This window comes from Haematobia irritans, chromosome 1 (assembly GCF_050003625.1).
Source record: "Haematobia irritans isolate KBUSLIRL chromosome 1, ASM5000362v1, whole genome shotgun sequence".
NCBI classification, from domain to species: Eukaryota; Metazoa; Arthropoda; class Insecta; order Diptera; family Muscidae; genus Haematobia; species Haematobia irritans.
The window spans coordinates 40,195,698-40,216,137 of record NC_134397.1 but is presented as its reverse complement, the minus strand read 5'-3'; the positions used below and the strand labels follow the sequence as shown (position 1 = coordinate 40,216,137).

At 29.3% G+C, this 20,440-nt stretch overlaps 1 protein-coding gene across 2 annotated transcripts in view; it reads left to right on the top strand.

Annotated features, from left to right (window-relative positions):
• Positions 1-1,317: 1,317 nt before the first annotated feature.
• Tsp96F (Tetraspanin 96F) overlaps positions 1,318-20,440 on the top strand; it is a 70,166-nt gene continuing 51,043 nt past the window's right edge. The window contains exons 1-2 of one of the 2 annotated variants that reach the window (XM_075289934.1): positions 1,318-1,569; positions 8,350-8,624. In XM_075289934.1, the coding sequence (XP_075146049.1) occupies positions 8,559-8,624 (66 nt within the window). In that variant the 5' untranslated portion in view covers positions 1,318-1,569; positions 8,350-8,558. Of the gene's footprint in view, positions 1,602-8,349; positions 8,625-20,440 lie in introns of both variants that reach the window. The other variant, XM_075289935.1, reaches the window with a different exon arrangement.

Below are 20,440 nucleotides of genomic sequence, written 5' to 3'. Positions count from 1 at the left end.
AAAACCGATAATCGTTGTATGAAGGAATGTGATTTTAAATTTTGGAATATTTTTTCTGTGTTCGTGAGTTCTGAAAGTTTCATGAAAGTAGTCATATAAAACTGAACGAATTTTTGGAGTTCTTTTGGCTAATATAATTTTAATTGTACGTTTGAGGCTAGTATCTGTTTTTTTTAGAGAACGCGATTTTCACAACTTAAATTTTTAAATTTTAGCAAAATGCTATTTGAAAAAAATGCTTGAAAGCGGTTTGAATATAAGCATTTCCCCAGTGTTTAGTGTAGATGTGCATATTGGGTTTACTCATCCAATCAGAGATGAAACAGCAGTATTTAATGCTTAAAATAGTACCCAAGTTAAAGTATTCTACCAATTTGCCATCACTGTCTGTACTCTCTACCTCTCTCACAAGAGTATCTATGAGTTTTACAGCCTATTTCTGATATCCGAACGAAAACAATTGCGAACGAACGGCAGTCACTCACTTTCGTCTAGATTTGGGTTTCTCTAACTTCCTTTCGTTCGTTCGCATGGCTTACGTTACTGTCAAATGCTAGCATTACCAGATCTGCATTATTCCAATTTCCTGAAAAAGGTCCATACATTTTAAAAATGATTTTCCATAAAATTCAATCTGGCATCGCCGTTCATTTGGCAAACATTTCCCGCTTTTGAGATTTGGTTTAGCTCAATAATTTTTTTTAACAAATTAGCCCGCGTAGAGAGATAAGAATTTGTATTTCCATATTTCTACAATAATTACAGTTCAGTTGTCCTTTTAATGAGTGTTTCATTCGAAATGTATGTGTTTGCTCGTGTTAGACTTTCCCTTAAACGGTCTCTATGGCGGTTATAAAGAAAAAATAGATCGATATAATTAACTTTTATCACATATTTATAATAAAAGCTTCAATCAATTTATTAATTATTAACTTTTTCCTATTTATAAATGCCTTTTTCCACAAAACGAAAGGTCTTTACCAAGTGAGTGGTTTTGACATTTCAGTTCGTCAAAATGCGAACGAATCGAGTTAGAGAAACCCAATTTTAGAGCTTACGTTACGTCTTCGTTCGCATTGACTTTCGTTTCGATTTTCGTTTAGATACCCCTTAGAGAAACCAAAATCAGATGTTTTTCGTTTTGTATGCGAACGAAGACTAGAATTCGGATAGCAGAAATAGGCTGTTACTCTTTTTTTTTCATTCTGCGAGAGTATGCATGTGTGTGTTGTTTTTGGAAAAACAAATGCTCTGCCTGCAAGATTCAAAGATGGTTTGTTATTTTTTTTTTCCTGCTTCATACATCCATCCATCTATCAGATAGAAACGAGAGAACGAACTGAACGGTGGGCATTTATAAAAGTCGTCGGAAAGATTCATATACAATTTTGTATTCGAACCACACACATATAGCACAGAGAAAAAAAAAGAAGATACACAAACGAGGATGTGCTATAGCGGAGCGTGAAATAGAATCTGTTTTGCAAAAATTTAATTAGAATAATTAAGAAAATCCCTAGTGTTGGGAGTGAGAGAGAGCAAAGTGATCACATAATCATTGTGAAAAAGGTTTTTTTTGTGAAAAGTGTTTCGTATTTTGTGTAATTATAAACAGTGTTCCCAATTAATAACAAAGGACTTTGAGAAAAAACATCAAAAAGATGAATAAATTGTAAAAATACTTTGTGAGAAAAAAGCCAGCAAGAAATCTTGCTGCCTTTTTTCTGGTCATACGATTGTTTTTTTTTTTTTTGTGTTTTATCGTCTCCTTTCTAAAAGAGGTCAAAGGAAGAAACAGCAACAGCAATACACCCAGCAGCCAAGTACCTAACTACCTATCGACATACAGTGCTGCCGGCGTAGGCAGTAGCAGCAATAGCAGAGTTGTTGTTTGCAAAGAGCTTAGTTTAGTTTACCAAGTGTCTCCTCACATGGTTTAAAACAACAAAAACATATGCATTTATGCCAAGTGAATATGTGTGAGGGAGTGCGTGTATTATTTGTTAATAACTAAATACCAACAATAGCAAAAAAAAAAAAACAAACAATAACGTGTGTGAAAAACCCATCCTTTTGCACATTTGGTGAACGCAAAACATTTGCCGCTTAAATCAAAACAAACCCAAGAAAATCCCATTAGTGAAGAAGTTGCTAGATTTGTTGTTGTTGTTGTTGTATTTAACAAAACGTTGTGTTTATGCTTTTCCTTTGCTGTGTGCGCTTGTATTTGAGCATCGCGAGTGTATGTGCGGAAAACTGTCTTCGGAGTTTTGTTTTTATCGTTCGTTGGCTCTGCCCTACCGACATGGCTGACTTCGCACAGTGTTTTGTAGCATGTAAAACGAAAAATAGAATTGACACAATTTTATATAAAAGAAAATGGAAGCCAAGGCGAGTGCTGTTTAGTTAAATTTGAACACAAAGTCACACCGACCAAATCAGCAGAAAAAGGCGGACGAGGCAGCATTAATAAATGGATTTGACCGTGGTGGGATAGATAGTGCCCCCAAAATAGGACACAGAAATTTTTTATAGAGGATTTAACTTTATTTTAGTTAATGTAATTTAATTGATTTTAGTTCAATTTTGCCAAATGTCAGAAAACTGTCTTTATTTTAATTATATTTTGCTTACTTACACAATTTTAATAAATATGAAAATAGTTTACCCTCTAATGCGCAAACACGCTTTTAGGAGGGCATCGTTTAAACGAGAAGCTTTTAGAAAAATACACCAATATACAACAAAAATGGGTAACAGTTTGGCTGATAAGTCCCCGGTCTAACAAAGAAGAACACATTTTTTGTGAAAATTCGTTTTTATTATTCAACATAGTTCCCTTCAAGAGCAATGCAACGATTATAACGACCTTCCAATTTTTTGATACTATTTTGGTAGTACTCCTTCGGTTTTGCCCCAAAATAGGCCTCAGTTTCGGCGATCACCTCTTCATTGCAGCCAAATTTTTTCCCTGCGAGCATCCTTTTGAGGTCTGATAACAAGGCGCTGGGGGCCAGATCTGGAGAATACGGTGGGTGGGGAAGCAATTCGAAGCCCAATTCATGAATTTTTGCCATCGTTCTCAATGACTTGTGGCACGGTGCGTTGTCTTGGTGGAACATCACTTTTTCTTCTTCATATGGGGCCGTTTTGCCGCGATTTCGACCTTCAAACGCTCCAATAACGCCATATAATAGTTACTGTTGATGGTTTTTCCCTTCTCAAGATAATCGATAAAAATTATTCCATGCGCATCCCAAAAAACAGAGGTCATTACTTTGCCAGCGGACTTTTGAGTCTTTCCACGCTTCGGAGACGGTTCACCGGTCGCTGTCCACTCAGCCGACTGTCGATTGGACTCAGGAGTGTAGTGATGGAGCCATGTTTCATCCATTGTCACATATCGACAGAAAAACTCGGGTGTATTACGAGTTAACAGCTGCAAACACCGCCCAGAATCATCAACACTTTGTTGTTTTTGGTCAAATGTGAGCTCGCGCGGCACTTATTTTGTACAGAGCTTCCGCATATCCAAATATTGATGAATGATATGACCAACACGTTCCTTTGATATCTTTAAGGCCTCTGCTTCATTTTACGGTCATTCAAAATCATTTGGTGGATTTTTTTTATGTTTTGGTTGGTAACCACCTCTTTCGGGCGTCCACTGCTTTGACCGTCATCCGTGCTCATTTCACCACGCTTGAATTTTGCATACCAATGAATTATTGTTGATTTCCTTTGGGCAGATTCCGGAAACTCATTATCAAGCCAAGTTTTTGCTTCCACCTATTTTATCTCTTCAGAAAACAGTATTTTATCAAAACACGAAATTCATTTTTTCCATTTTTTCACAATAACAAAAGTTGCTTCACAAAAGACGCTCTATCTCACAATCTAATTGACTTACAGACGTCAAATTTTGACACGAATCATTTGAAGGTTGGTACTATATAAAAATAATATGCATTTAATACTAGCGACGCCATCTATGTGTCAGACCGGGGACTTATCAGCCAAGCTGTTAAAATACAATTAAAACTTAGTTAAAACTCTAAAAGAGACTTTGCAGAATAAACTGGATTTTACCGTATTGATTTTTCTTGTTTCATTTTCTTGTTTTTGTATCATAAACCTTAAATTTTTTTTGCTGGCAAAAAATGGGGCATTAGAGGGTTAATATAATATTTAAATTGGAAAACAAAAGGGTGTTACACGGACCAAAACAGCAGAAAAAGGCGGACGAGGCAGCAGTAATAAATGAATTTGACCGTGAATTTATAGAGGATTTAACTTTATTTTAGTTCATGAAAATTAATTGATTTTAGTTCAATTTTGCCAAATCTCAGAAAATAGTCCTTATTTTAATTATATTTAGCTTACTTACACATTTTTAATAAAAATTAAAATAGTTTACCCTCTAATGCCCAAACCTTTGCAGTATATACTGGATTTTACCGTATTGATTTTTATAACCACCACCTTAAGATGGGGGTATATTAACTTTGTCATTCAGTTTGTAACACATCGAAATATTGCTCTAAGACCCCATAGGTTAGGTTAGGTGGCAGCCCGATGTATCAGGCTCACTTAGACTATTCAGTCCATTGTGATACCACATTGGTGAACTTCTCTCTTATCACTGAGTGGTGCCCGATACCATGTTAAGCTCAATCACAAGGGACCTCCTTTTTATAGCCGAGTCCGAACGGCGTTCCACATTGCAGTGAAACCACTTAGAGAAGCTTTGAAACCCTCAGAAATGTCACCAGCATTACTGAAGTGGGATAATCCACCGCTGAAAAACTTTTTTGGTGTTCGGTCGAAGCAGGAATCGAACCCACGACCTTGTGTATGCAAGGCGGGCATGCTAACCATTGCACCACGGTGGCGATAATGACTTAATACTGGTCTTTAGAGTCAATTGGTAGATTTTTCCTTAATAAAATAGAAAATGTTATATGAGAACGCCTAAAGCTTGTTGAGGGCAATTGTCTTTGCAGAGAATAAAAAATATGACGGTGATAAATTAATCTGAACCCCAAATGAAATAGATCTTCGAGAGGAACATTAATTTTAGAGCTCAACCGAAGAATCGACTTCGGCATAGGACCAAAAAACGATAATCGGCCTTGAGTATCAAAAGGCCGAATAATTGGTGCCGAATGGTTTTTAATGATTTATTTCATATCGATTTGTCCAGCATCGAATTTGTCTCCGAATAATAAACAAAAAACTCAAAGTCCTTCATATGCACTGAAAAAAATATTTACGTGATATTAAAGATTATGCAACCTAAATTTTAGGATGCGAAATTTACAAAATATTAAGGACAAATTTCTTTAAAATAATGAAATTTTAATAAATATAAAGTTTATAATCCTTGCTTTCAATTTTTTTCATTAAAATTAGGACACACATTTTGTAAATGTGCGTCCCTCCGTTAAAGTCGCATGTCTTTGAACTAATGCAAATTTTCCTTAAATTAAAGATACACATTTTTGATTTAAAGAAATTGTCCTTAAATTATCTGACATATTGAAAATTTAGATTTAAGATAAAAACGCTTCAAATATAGGCTAAGCTTTATTTTGAGGATTTTGCGTCTTTGGTTTAAAGTTTTTTTTTTGGAATTAAGAAAACCTTTTTTACTTTGAAGTATCCGTTATAATTTTGATTTTTAAATTGGCATTTGTTTGTATGTGAGTACCTTTATTAATAAACCGCGAAAAGAGAATGAAAATTTGATAAAAATGAGATCTGTATCCTAATTAAAGCCAGATAGGTCGCTAAAAACTTTCTTTTTTATAAAGAAGTCGCATCTTTAGCTCGGAATCAATACCAAAATCCTTAAGGGAAGGTCCAAATCTTTGGATCCAAGTAAACTTTTTTTTGAGTGTGGGGGAAAAAAGGACTCCATGCAGTATAAAATAGAAAATGAATGATTCATATCGATTTCAGTCTCTAGTTTATTCTCTATGTATAAATAAAATAAATGCCAAATTAGGAAATAGCAAAAAAAAAAACAAAAAAAAATATTCGGTTGATAATTTCTTGTCCTTTGACAATTAAATATAATTTCGGTCATAAAGGGTGATACGGTCAAAATTTGGTCAAGGGAAAACGCGTGTAAGTCGGTGAAATCGTTTATTTAAAAAATCAAATTAAATTTCTTTTTCAAGTTCAATTAGTATAAAATTCGGGAAAAATATTCAGTTAGGCTTTCGCTTTTCCAAATCCGAATTGCAGGGCCTCACGCTTGACACCTGCCATTAGATTTTGTATAGCCACCTTGTCCACCTTCTTCGCCGCAGAAAGCCAGTTTGCCTTGAACTGCTGCTCGTCCTTAGCAGTTTTTTTTTTGGTCTTCTTTAGCTTCCGCTTGACAATAGCCCAGTATTTCTCAATTGGGCGGAGCTCTGGCGTGTTGGGAGTGTTCTTGTCCTTGGGAACCATCTGCATGTTGTTGGCGGCGTACCACTCCATGGCCTTTTTACCGTAATGGCAAGATGCCAAATCCGGCCAAAACAGTACGGAACAACCGTGTTTCTTCAGGAAAGGCAGCAGACATTTATTCAAACACTCTTTCACGTAAATTTCTTGGTTGACAGTCCCGGAAGCTATGAAAATGCTGCTTTTAAAGCCACAAGTACAGATGGCTTGCCAAACCAGATATTTCTTTGCGAACTTTGACAGTTTTATGTGCTTGAAAATATCTGCTACCTTTCCCCTTCCTTTTGCCGTATAAAACTCCTGTCCCGGAAGCTGCTTGTAGCCGGCTGTGACGTAGGTTTCGTCGTCCATTACCACGCAGTCAAACTACGTCAGCATCGTCGTGTACAGCCTCCGGGATCGCGCTTTGGCCGTCGTATTTTGTTTATCATCGCGATTTGGAGTCACTACCTTCTTGTAAGTCGATAGTCCAGCTCGTTTTTTGGTTCGATGCACGGTTGTAGACGATACACCCAGCTTATTTGCAGCATCTCGGAGAGAGAGGTTATAGTTTCGCTTGAAACTACCGGCAACTCTCTTTGTCGTCTCAGCGGCTTCCGGTTTTCGATTTCCCCCCGATCCAGACTTCCTGGCTGTCGACAAACGTTCCCCAAACACTTTAATTACATTTGTAACGGTTGATTTGGCAACTTTTAGCGATTTTGCCAGCTTTGCGTGCGAGTAGCTCGGATTTTCGCGATGCGCGAGCAAAATTTTGATACGCTGCTCTTCTTGCTTGGACGGCATTTTGACAACTGAAGAGTTAATTCCAAAATCAAAATAGGAGCAACATTCTACACACACACACCTTCAAAATGAGGGGTGTTCAGGTTTTTTAAATGCAAAATTGAAAGAAATACGTCAAGTTTATATTGACCAAATTTTGACCGTATCACCCTTTATGGCCCCAAGCCTATATTGCACAATAGTCCAAATCCTTACGCAAATTTTTCACTAATGTCGACGGACAAAGTCCAATTTCTTCAGCAATATTTTTTTTCTGTACGAACTCTTCTCATTCTTTTCGGTGCCTTGGCATATCTGGTTTCGGCCGATTATGGATTTGTTTATATTGATTTTTTTTTGTCGAACATCGGCTTCGGCTAAAAAACCCCACATCGGTAGAGCTCTCATTTCACTTGAGCAATTTATAATTATTTCAGGAAATATTCAATGAAACCTTGACAACTGCATGGCAAGCGGGCTTGCTAACCATTTCATAAGCAAAATGGAAAAGTACTTCACAAAAAAGTATCTTTCGGCTTCAAAAACCTTTTTTCAACGGATTAAATTCCAGTTGAAAAATTATTGGGAAAATCGCTTTCTGAATAGACAATACCTTCAACAGGAAAATTCACTTTAGTGAGAATGGGGCTCACCTTCAAATTGATATGGTGTTGCCTATGAAAAATGTCCATCATTGCGTTTTTTGGATTGTAGTTAAAAATTCACTAAAATAAACCTACATTTTTCTTTTTGTGTGGTGGAAAATCAATTAAAAAGAATAAAGAGAAGACATTTTTATTTTCAAAGTACATCACTGCAGTATAATACCGTTGGCAATATCCTTTTATTATTTTTGTATTTTTTTTGTAATATTTTTTTGTTAGATTTCCAACATTGGCCTAATCCCACCAATATTGACTTTCTTGATTACGATCATGACTTTTACACTCTAACCTAACTCTCTTAAACAAACAAAACACTGTGCGCTGGTCTCCATCTCCGTTGCTATAGTACGAAGTATAATGTGGTGTTGTTGTTGTTGCTACTGTGCTGTTCTTCTTCTTTCTCTAAATTTAACATCGAGTAGTGTATTAATGTGTAAGTGTTGTTGTTGTTGTTTTTTTCCTCCAGTGAAAGATAGCGTGTGTGTGTGAATTTTGTTGGGTGTTATTTGCACTGGACAAATTCACAGATTAACAAAAAAACACAAAAATTAAAAGATAAGGCTGTTGTGGTGCTAAAGGAAAAATTATAAAACAAAAATAAAAAAGTCTTCAATATTTAAAAACAGAAATATTTCATTCATCTTCACAAATCATCTATACTAAACTCCTGCAAAAATGGGTCTCAACGGCTGCTGTTCATGTGTGAAATTTTTAATGGTCCTAATCAATATTTTATTTTGGGTAAGTTTTTTTTTTTATAATGTTTTTTAATCTCTTTCTGTTCCCTGTTTTTTGTGGGGGAGCATTAACTTTTATTTGTTAACAGTTTTTCTCTACATAGTAATAAAATTCTGTCGATGGTGGGATATCTGTGTGGATGTCATAATGTAATCCGTATTGACCCTTTACGCGCGGGATTTGTTTTTCGCATCCATCTTTTCCCCATCGCTACTACCATATAACATAACTCCTATCAGGCTCTCTTGTTTTTCATATTTCTATCTTAGATAATTTCACTCTCTCACTCCCTCTCTTTAGCTTTCATCAAATGAGAGTTTTATCTTCGGTTTTCATTTTCATTGAAACAACACTCTACATCATAAAGTTAAAATCTCTACCATGGTTTTCTCCATTTTATGGGAAATGATGACAACCATTATTATATCGTCCTATGGCTCCCCGTATCTTCTACCCCTCCCACAAAAAAGGCTTTGTTCTGTTGAGATATGTATGAAACTCAAATTTATTTTTCGGTATATTATGGGATTAACCTATAATCCAAAGTTCGCTCATTAACGTTTTATTTTAGATTGAAATGATTGAAAGCTTTTTTTTATTTTTTTTTGGCGGAGTAAGAACATTAGGGTAGGTCTTAAAAAAGGGATTTGAGATAGAGAATCGTGGTGTCCTTAAGAATGTATTCATTTGAACACATGAGTAGTTTAAATGAATTTGAAAAAATATTCTTTCAAAAATGTAATTGAAATTTAATCAAAACAAAAATTAGTCAAACAATTTTTTGTTCAATTAATTTTTAATTGACATAGATTATTAATACTATCAAAGTTTTCTATAGAAATAAAACCTTGAAAAAAATTTTTATAGAAAATAAAATTTTGACAAAATTTTTCATACAATCAAATTTTGCCAAATTTTTTTGTAGAAATAAAATATTGACAAAATTTTCTACAGAAATAAAATAAATAAATAAATAAATAAGAAATAAAAAAAATTTCTATAGAAAATAAAATTTTGACAAAATTTTCCATAGAATCAAATTTTTCTGTAGAAATAAAATATTGACAAAATTTTCTACAGAAATAAAATATTGACAAAATTTTCTACAGAAATAAAATTTTGGAAAAATTTTCTATAGAAATTTAATATTTTCAAAATTTTCTATAGAAATACAATTTTGACAATATATTCTATAGAAATAACATTTTGACAAAAATTTTTGTAGAAATAAAATGTTTAAATAAATTTTCTATAGAAATAAAATTTTGACAAAATTTTCTATAGAAATAAAATTTTGCTAAAATTTTCTATTGAAATAAAATTTTGACAAAATTTTCCATAGAAATAAAATTTTGACACAATTTGCTATAGAAATAAAATTTTGACAAAGTTTTTTATAGAAATAAAATTTTTACAAAATTTTCTACAGAAATAAAATTTTGACAAAATTTTCTATGGAAATACAGTTTTGTCTAACTTTTCTATAGAAAAAAAAATTTTGACAAACTTTTCTATACACGCTCACAAAAAATCGCTTCTGTAACATATACTCCCAAACATATTTTGCTTCAAGCATATACATTTTTGGGTATTGCCCAAACATTTATATGTTTGATCTCTTCCAATATATAATATGTTTGAAAGCATATTAGTCTAAACAATATATGTTTGGGTAGTCTAAGTTTGAAACATTTTGTATTTTTGCATCCAAATTCAATAATGTTGTCTTCCAAAAAACAATATGTTATTATGTGAACATATAATATGTTTGGAAGCATTTTGCACCCAAAAATATTATATGCTTAAAAAAATTCTCCCAAACAATATTGTGCTCAAAATTTTAGTTATTTATTTATATATTTACAATCATAACGAATTATGAAAATAAACAGGTAATATAGGTGGTAACAACATAGGTTTTCGATCTGAATGCTCAAAATTTTGTTTCTGCCCAATTGTATATTCCCCCACATCTTTCTCACTTCCACGAGATTTTTTAGTTCTTAGCACCTTTTTCTGTAATACAAACATTGTAGAAGAAATTATTCAATTGTATGATTTTTTTTATTTTAATTTTACCTTTTGTCGAACAGCGGACCACACAGTTTGTAAGGATCAAAGAAGTAGCTGATCAATTGCCCAAGGAAAAATAAAATGTTAATTTTGTAATAACAAGCAACAACCACCAACTTAATTCAATATCGCTCCCTGTTAAATAGCGCTCCAAGCTACTAAACACATATATGTTTATAGGCTATTTCTAAATTAATATATGTTTGCATCCAAACATTTTATATTTACAAACATTTTATGTCCCAAACATAATATGTTCTAACATATTAACATATATGTCCCAAACATGTTATGCTAGTTTATGAACATTATATGCTTGCACTCAAAAATATTGTGTTTAAAAATTTGTGTTCCAAACATATAATGTTTATAGCCAAAAATATGAAAAACAGCCTTTTTCATCCGTGTAGAAATAAAATTTTGACAACATTTTCTATAGAATTAAAATGTTGACAAAATTGTTTATAGAAATAAAATGTTGACAAAGTTTTTTTTATAGAAATAAAATACTGACAAAATTTTCTATAGAAATACAATTTTGACAAAATTTTCTTTAAAAATAAAATGTTGGCAAAATATTCTATAGAAATGAAATTTTGACAAAATTTTCTATAGAAATACTATTTTGCTAAAATTTTCTATAGAAATAAAATGTTGGCAAAATATTCTATAGAAATAAAATGTTGACAAAATTTTCAATAGAAATAAAATTTTGACAAACTTTTCTATAGAAATACCATTTTGCAAAAATTGTCTATAGACATAAAATGTTGACAAAATTGTTTATAGAAATGAAATACTGTCAAATTTTCTATAGAAATATAATATTTACAAAATTTTCTATAGAAATACAGTTTTGTCTAACTTTTCTATAGAAATGAAATTTTGACAAAATTTTCTATAGAAATAAAATTTTGACAAAACTTCTATAGAAATAAAGCAAAAAACAAACAAAAATTTCTATGGAAGTAAATAAATTTTAGAAAAAATGTTCAATAAAAATAAAATGCGGAAAAAATTTTCTATAGAAATAAAATTTTGACAAAATTTTCAATAGAAATAAAATTTTAACCAAATTTTCTATAGAAATAAAATATTGACAAAATTTTCTATAGAAATAAAATTTGACAAAATTTTCTATAGAAATAAAATTTTCACCAAATTTTCTATTGAAATAAAAATTTGACAAAATTTTTTATAGAAATAAAATTTGGACAAAATTTTCTATAGAAATAAAATCTTGACAAAATTTTTTATAGAAATAAAATTTTTACAAAATTTTCTTTAGAAATAAAGCAAAAAACAAACAAAAATTTCTATAGATGTAAATAAAATTTAGACAAAATGTTCAATAAAAATAATATGCGGACAAAATATTCTATAAAAATAAAATTTTGACAAAATTTTCAATAGAAATAAAATTTGACAAAATTGTTTATAGAAATAAAATTTTGATCAAATTTTCTGTAGAAATAAAATATTGACAAAATTTTCTATAGAAATAAAAGTTTGACAAAATTTTCTATAGAAATAAAATTTTCACCAAATTTTCTATAGAAATAAAATATTGACAAAATTTTCTATAGAAATAAAATTTTGACAATATTTTCTATAGAAATAAAATTTTGACAAAATTGTTTATAGAAATAAAATTTTTACAAAGTTTTCCATATAAATAAAATGTTGGCAAAATATTCTATAGAAATAAAATGTTGACAAATTTTCAATAGAAATAAAATATTGACAACATTTCTATAGAAATATAATATTGACAAAATTTTCTATAGAAATACCATTTCGCAAAAATTTTCTATAGAAATAAAATTTTGCTAAAATTTTCTATTGAAATAAAAATTTGCTAAAATTTTCTATAGAAATAAAATTTTGCTAAAATTTTCTATAGAAATAAAATTTTGACAAAATTTTCTACAGAAATAAAATTTTGACAAACTTTTCTATAGAAATAAAATGTTGACAACGTTTTTTTTATAGAAATAAAATACTGACAAAATTTTCTATAGAAATATAATATTGACAAAAATTTTCTATAGAAATAAAATTTTGACAAAATTTTCTATAAAATAAAATTTTGACAAAATTTTCTATAAAAATAAAATGTTGGCAAAATATTCTATAGAAATAAAATTTTGACAAATTATTCCATAGAAATGTAATATTGACAAAATTTTCTATAGAAATAAAAGTTTGAAAAATTTTTTTACAGAAATAAAATTTTGACAAAATTTTCTATAGAAATAAAATCTTGACAAAATTTTTTATAGAAATAGAATTTTTACAAAATTTTCTATAGAAATAAAGCAAAAAAAAAAAACAAAAATTTTTATAGAGGTAAATAAAATTTAGACAAAATGTTCAATAAAAATAATGTGCGGACAAAATTTTCTATAGAAATAAAGTTTTGACAAAATTTTCTATAGAAATAAAGTTATGACGAATAATATTCTTTTGAAGAAAAAATATTTTTTTTTTTCAAAATAAGAATTATTTTTAAATTTGGTAGATTTTTGGTAAAATTTTCTTCAAATATTGGTAGAATATTTTTGGCAAAAGTGGCAACCGTGCTTAAAAGCACCTCTCGCCTTCCCCTATACTCTAGTAGTTTCTTTAAATCTTAAAAAAAATATCATCACTGTTTTCCATGTGCCATAATTATTTGCCACTTTCCATATCCATTAATTATACTTTAATAAATGCTAAGCATTAAATCCGAAACATTTCGCCTGTCATCATTTCCATAGTGATGAGCTCATCCGCAACCAAAGCTATTGCTTATCCTAATTATAATATTAAGGTCCTGAATTTATGTTACAGTCCAAGTTTTGTTTTTATATGCTTTTGTTGATGTTCTACATTATGGGCATGGGTGTGGACATGTATATTTTTTATGATGAAATGAAATGCTGTCATTGTATGAATGATAAAATTTTAACGATTTTTAATTTGCCCATTTGGCCGTATAGAAGCATAATTCATTCATTGGCATGTTTAGTCAACATTGGAGAATTTTGTGTATTTTTGTTTCGGTATAAAAATTTCATAGAAAACATTAAATTTTAAAAATTTATAGGAAAAATAGAATTTTGAATTTTTATGGAAAAACATTTTTTTATGAATTTGAAAAATTTCCCTAGAAATTCACATCAATTCTTTTAGGCTGGTATTTCCATTTCATTCATTTTCCCACCTGTAGTTTTTCTGAATATTTTTGCTTACATATATCTCAACACATGCCCTTCTTCACATGAAATTTATTATCCCCAGATATCTCGTATGTTGAAATGAAATTTATTGTTTCACTTTTATTCCTATCCCTGATGTGACAAGCAATTCGAGCGGCGACCCTCAAGACCATAGTTGGTAGATTCACTATAGTAGTTTTCCTATCGTGTTTTTCCCTCCCCACTCTACTAATTTCGCACATAGAAAATGACACTGTAAAATAATTCTTATCCTAACCACGGAAGCTATGTGTATCATCAACAGACAATGTGTCGTAGTCGTTTGGCTAAAGAAGTTGTTATTTGGCTTCGTCATCAAAGGCTGGTTTTTATGTGCTCCATGAATAGAGATAGCCTATTAAGATGGGAATTCTAGATCAGAAAACATTTTTCGCAAGAGAAAATTAAAAAAAAAAAAAACATAAAATTGATTAATTGTATTATTTTTTTTTAAATTACTAAAATTGTGAATTTCGAACATAAAACAATACCGAATATAAAATGAAACTAAGAGCCTTAGAGCGAAAAGGAGATTAAAACGTGATCACACCCAAAAAATAGAAAATTTCATACAAATCCTGAAAATTTTCAAATTTTTATAGGAAACATTTCTTTTGCTCACATCTCCTAAACTAAGCGTCCTAGAGCGAAGAAACGGTCAATTCGTGGTCGCCCCCAAAAAAATCGAAAATTCTATGCTGAAAAATGAAAAACTTCTTTTCTCCTTAACCAAGCGTCTTACAGCGAAAATGAGATTAATTCGTGATCACCCCAACAAATGGAAAATTCCATTGAAATCCTGAAAAAAAATTAAATTTTTATATGAAAAAAATTTTTGGGCATGTCTCCCAACTAAGCGTCCTAGGGCTAAAAGGAGGTTAATTCGTGATCATACCTGACTTTTGTTTTTCCTATAAATTTTTTCGAATAAGTCTTGAATTTTTCAAATTTCTAATTCTGAATTTTTGGAAATTTTTCAAACTTCAAATTTTCTTAAATGCGAATCGAATATCGAAATTTACTCTATTTGAAAATCAATAATTTTTTTTGTAAAGTTATTTTGAGAAATTCTGTTGAATTTTTCATGAAATTGATTTTTGAAACTTGTATTTCTATTTTATATAACACATTTAAAATTTTCCAAAATCAGAAATCGATAATAATGGTCATGATGTAGTTTTTAGAAGCTTTGCCATATTTCGAATTTTTTGAAAAACCAAATATCTCGAAAAATGGCTCTATTCGAAAATAAAAATTCGTTATATATTTTTTTTTAATTTTATATATTTTAGAAAACAATGAACATTTTCTAAAATTCGAATATATCGGCTCTATTCGGAATGCAATAATTTTGGCCATGAATATTGTTCCATTAAGAAAAAGTTCATTTGGATATTTATTTTCTAAATTTCTAATATATCGAAATTTGCCCTAATCGGAAACTAATAATTATACCCTGCGCCACACTGTGGAACAGGGTATTATAAGTTAGTGCATATGTTTGTAACACCCAGAAGGAGACGAGATAGACACATGGTGTCTTTGGCAATAATGATCAGGGTGGGTCCCTGAGTCGATATAACCATGTCCGTCTGTCCGTCTGTCCGTCCGTCCGTTCGTCTGTCTGTGAACACATTTTTGTGATCAAAGTCTAGGTCGCAATTTAAGTCCAATCGCCATCAAATTTGGCACATGTTCTTAATTTGGGTCAGAATAGAACCCTATTGATTTTGGAAGAAATCGGTTCAGATTTAGATATAGCTCCCATATATATCTTTCGCCCGATATGCACTAATATGGACCCAGCAGCCACAGTTTTGTACCGATTTGCTTGAAATTTTGTACAAACGTAACACTTAGTCGTATAGTCAAGTATGCAAAATTTGATTGAAATCGGCTCAGATTTAGATATAGCTCCCATATATATCTTTCGCCCGATATGGACTAATATGGTCCTAAAATCCAGAGTTTTGGCCCAATGTGGTTGAAATTTTTGCACAGGGAGTAGATTTAGCATTGTAGCTATGCGTGCCAAATTTGGTTGAAATCGATTCAGATTTAGATATAGCTCCCATATATATATTTCGCCCGATTAACACTCATATGACCACAGAGGCCAATTTTTAACTCCGATTTAGTTGAAATTTTGCACAGAGAGTAGAATTAGCATTGTAGCTATGCGTGCAAAATTTTGTTGAAATCGGTTCAGATGTAGATATAGCTCCCATATATATGTTTTTTTGATTTCGACAAAAATGGTCAAAATACCAACATTTTCCTTGTAAAATCGCCACTGCTTACTCGAAAAGTTGTAAAACTGACTCTAATTTTTCTAAGCTTCTAATACATATATATCGAGCGATAAATCATAAATAAACTTTTGCGAAGTTTCCTTAAAATTGCTTCAGATTTAAATATTTTCCCATATTATTTTACTAACATTGTGTTCCACCCTAGTGCATTAGCCGACTTAAATTTTGAGTCTATCGATTTTGTAGAAGTCTATCAAATTCTGTCCAGATCGAGTGATATTTAAATGTATGTATTTGGGACAAACCTTTATATATAGCCCCCAATACATTTGACGGATGTGATACGGTATCGAAAATTTAGATCTACAAAGTGGTGCAGGGTATAATATAGTCGGCCCCGCCCGACTTTAGACTTTCCTTACTTGTTTAAAGTTTCTTTAAACGAAAATTAACAATTTTGCCCATGAATGAATTGAAAATATTTAACGAAACTTGTTCGTTCGACAATTGGTATTTTTACTTTTCATAGAAAAAATAGAGACCGCGGTTGCCACAGTTGGTAGATTTTTTAATGTTTGGTAGATTGGATTGAATTTTTGGTGTTTTGGTAGATTTTGCAAACTATTCCTCTCCAAGGTAGTTCATAAATTTTGAACAGAAATAAAATTTTGACAAAGTTTTCTATAGAAATAAAATTTTCACAAAATTTTCTACAGAAATAAAATTTTGACAAAATTATCTATAGAAATAAAATTTTGACAAAATTTTCTATAGAAATAAAATTTTGACAAAATTTTCTATAGAAATCAAATTTTGACAAAATTTTCTGTAGGAATACAATTTTGACAAAATATTCTATAGAAATAAAAAATAAAAATTTTCTAAACAAATCAAATTTTGACAAAATTTTTTATAGAAATAAAATTTTGACAAAATTTTTTATAGAAATAAAATTTTGACAAAATTTTCTATAGAAATAAAATTTTGACAAAATTTTCTGTAGAAATAAAATTTTGACAAATTTTTCTATAGAAATAAAATTTTGACAAAATTTTCTATAGAAATAAAATTTTGACAAAATTTTCCATAGAAATAAAAAAAAATTCTATAGAAATAAAATTTTGACAAAATTTTCTATAGAAATTAAATTTGGACAAAATTTTCTATAGAAATAAAATTTTGTCAAAATTTTCTAAACAAATAAAATTTTAACAAAATTTTTCTACAGAAATAAAATTTTGACAAAATTATTTATAGAAATAAAATGTTGACAAAATTTTCTATAGAAATAAAATTTTGACACATTTTTTTTATAGAAATAAAATGTTTCCAAAATTTCCTATAGAAAAAAATAAAATAAAAATTTTCTAAACAAATCAAATTTTGACAAAATTTTTTATAGAAATAAAATTTTGACAAAATTTTTTATAGAAATAAAATTTTGACAAAATTTTCTATAGAAATAAAATTTTGACAAAATTTTCTGTAGAAATAAAATTTTGACAAATTTTTCTATAGAAATAAAATTTTGACAAAATTTTCTATAGAAATAAAATTTTGACAAAATTTTCCATAGAAATAAAAAAAAAAAAATTCTATAGAAATAAAATTTTGACAAAATTTTCTATAGAAATTAAATTTGGACAAAATTTTCTATAGAAATAAAATTTTGACAAAATTTTCTATAGAAATAAAATTTTGACAAAATTTTCTATGGAAATAAAATTTTGACAATTTTCTATAGAAATAAAATTTTGACAACATTTTCTATTTTCCATTTTGGCAAAATTTTCTATAGAAATAAAATTTTGACAAAATTTTCTTTAGAAACGAAATGATGACACGTTTTTTTTTTTTATAGAAATAAAATGTTTACAAAATTTCCTATAGAAAAAATAAAATAAAAATTTTCTAAACAAATAAAAATTTGACAAACTTTTCTATAGAAATAATGTGTTGACAAAATTTGCTATACATTTTTCACGAATTTTTCTACTGAAATAAAATTTTACAAAGTAAGGTTTTTTTTATTTGGTTTTTGTTTTTGTAATTTTTTTTCCATATTTCGGTAGGATATTTTTGGCTCGAGTGACAATTGTGTTTGACATGGGTTTTTCGTTTTCGAAATTCAAATACTAATGAATAATGAAGTTCTAAAATTTTTAAATTTTTAAAAATTTTTTTATTTCGAAATTTTTTAAAATTCGAATAAATTACAAATTGCTCTAAACGAACATGAAATATTATCGAAACAAACCTTTTAATAACTGAATCGTTGTAATATTATTCCAATTTCGAATGTTCCAAAAATTTAATGTTTGGAGAATTGCCTTATTTGAAGAACATTAAACATTTTTGGCCATGAAATCAATTGAAGTTATTCTTCGACATGTGGTTTTTCAAATTTCAGAATTTTCAAAATTTTAATATTTCGAATGTCACAAATTTCCAATGACACAAATTTTAACTATGAAATAAATTGAGTTTTTTATTTTTTTAATTGTTCGAAACTGGTTCTCTCAAGTGTCGGAAAAGTTTTGAGATTTCCAACTTCAAACTGAATTTTGGAAAATTTTCCAATTTTTCAAAAATCGAATATTCAACAAAAATTACGTATTCGAAATTTAAACCTTATGATTTCATTATTCATGAAATCGAATTTTGAACATGTTTTGTGCTTTCGAAATTTTTCAAAATCGAATTCAAAACTTTCCCTATTCGAAACCCAACCATTTTAGGCATGGAATGCTTTGAAGTGTTTTTCGATTTTTTTTTTAGTTTCACAATTGGATTTTTTAGTTTGCCCCAATGCGGAGGACTTAGTTAATAAAATAAACCAATCATAGGATTTTAATAGCAACTTCGTTCCCCCATGACATCCCTAGTTCTGAATTAAGCCAATTTCAACCACAACTTACACTACTCATCCATCCGTTTGTCTGCCTCAATGTCCGTCCACCCATCCATCCATCCATCCATGCGTCCGGATACTTGCCACTTCTATGTTTGGTTAGCTTTGGCATGGTCGAGTTTTATTTTTCCCGTCTGTTTGTCGTCTTCTTGTTGGTTATTAAGTCAAAATAGAAGAATCAAAGAAGAAAAACAAAAAACTGAATAAAAAAATTCAGAATCTCTCAAAATAAGGAAGAATTTATAGAATAGTGAAGTGGTAAGCAATGCTGTTTTCTACTGACTGTCTATTGTCTTCTGTATATGTGTATGGACTTTTTTTGTATTTTGTTCTTTCCCGGGATTGCTTCCAGCAACAAAAAATAGGCGGAAGAAAGGCAGTTTACAGCATAAACTGTGCTAGAGTTATACGAGAAGTTTGAAATGTGCCTTCACAGTAGCACTAGCAGGAAACTCTGAACAATAACAATAGGGCATTAACTTGGAGCATATTTATTGCTGCTGCTGCTGCCGCTACTTTCTGGTACCAGGGCAAGAAAAAAAACACTCACGTTTCTTCTCATGATTCATTTCCATTTTGAACAATTTTTTGTTTATTGTTTATTTCAACTCCCTCGCGCTAGTTTGCATTTCCTTGCTGGCAAGAAACAGGCAAGAAATGATTTCAATTTGTGAGAAGGAGTTTTTTTTTAAATATATAAAAATACAGTAGCTGTCAAAAATTTGCATAAAATGTTATATATAAAAATAAATAAAAATTCCTTAAATTAAATAAAGTAAAATTAAATTAAATTAAATTAAACTAAATTAAATTAAATTAAATTAAATTAAATTAAATTAAATTAAATTAAATTAAATTAAATTAAATTAAATTAAATTAAATTAAATTAAATTAAATTAAATTAAATTAAATTAAATTAAATTAAATTAAATTAAATTAAATTAAATTAAATTAAATTAAATTAAATTAAATTAAATTAAATTAAATTAAATTAAATTAAATTAAATTAAATTAAAGTAAATTTAATTAAATTAAATTAAATTAAATTAAATTAAATTAAATTAAATTAAATTAAATTAAATTAAATTAAATTAAATTAAATTAAATTAAATTAAATTAAATTTAATTTAATTTAATTAATTAAATTAAATTAAATTAAATTAAATTAAATTAAATTAAATTAACACAAAATCTAACTAATTAATTCCAATTATAAGAATTTGTATTTTTTCTATCCATCCTAATAATTAACTATTCGTTTCCAAACCATATATATGTACATATACTTATTTGAATATTTCAAAATTTTATCAAGTACTTGGCATGTACGAGCACACGCTCATG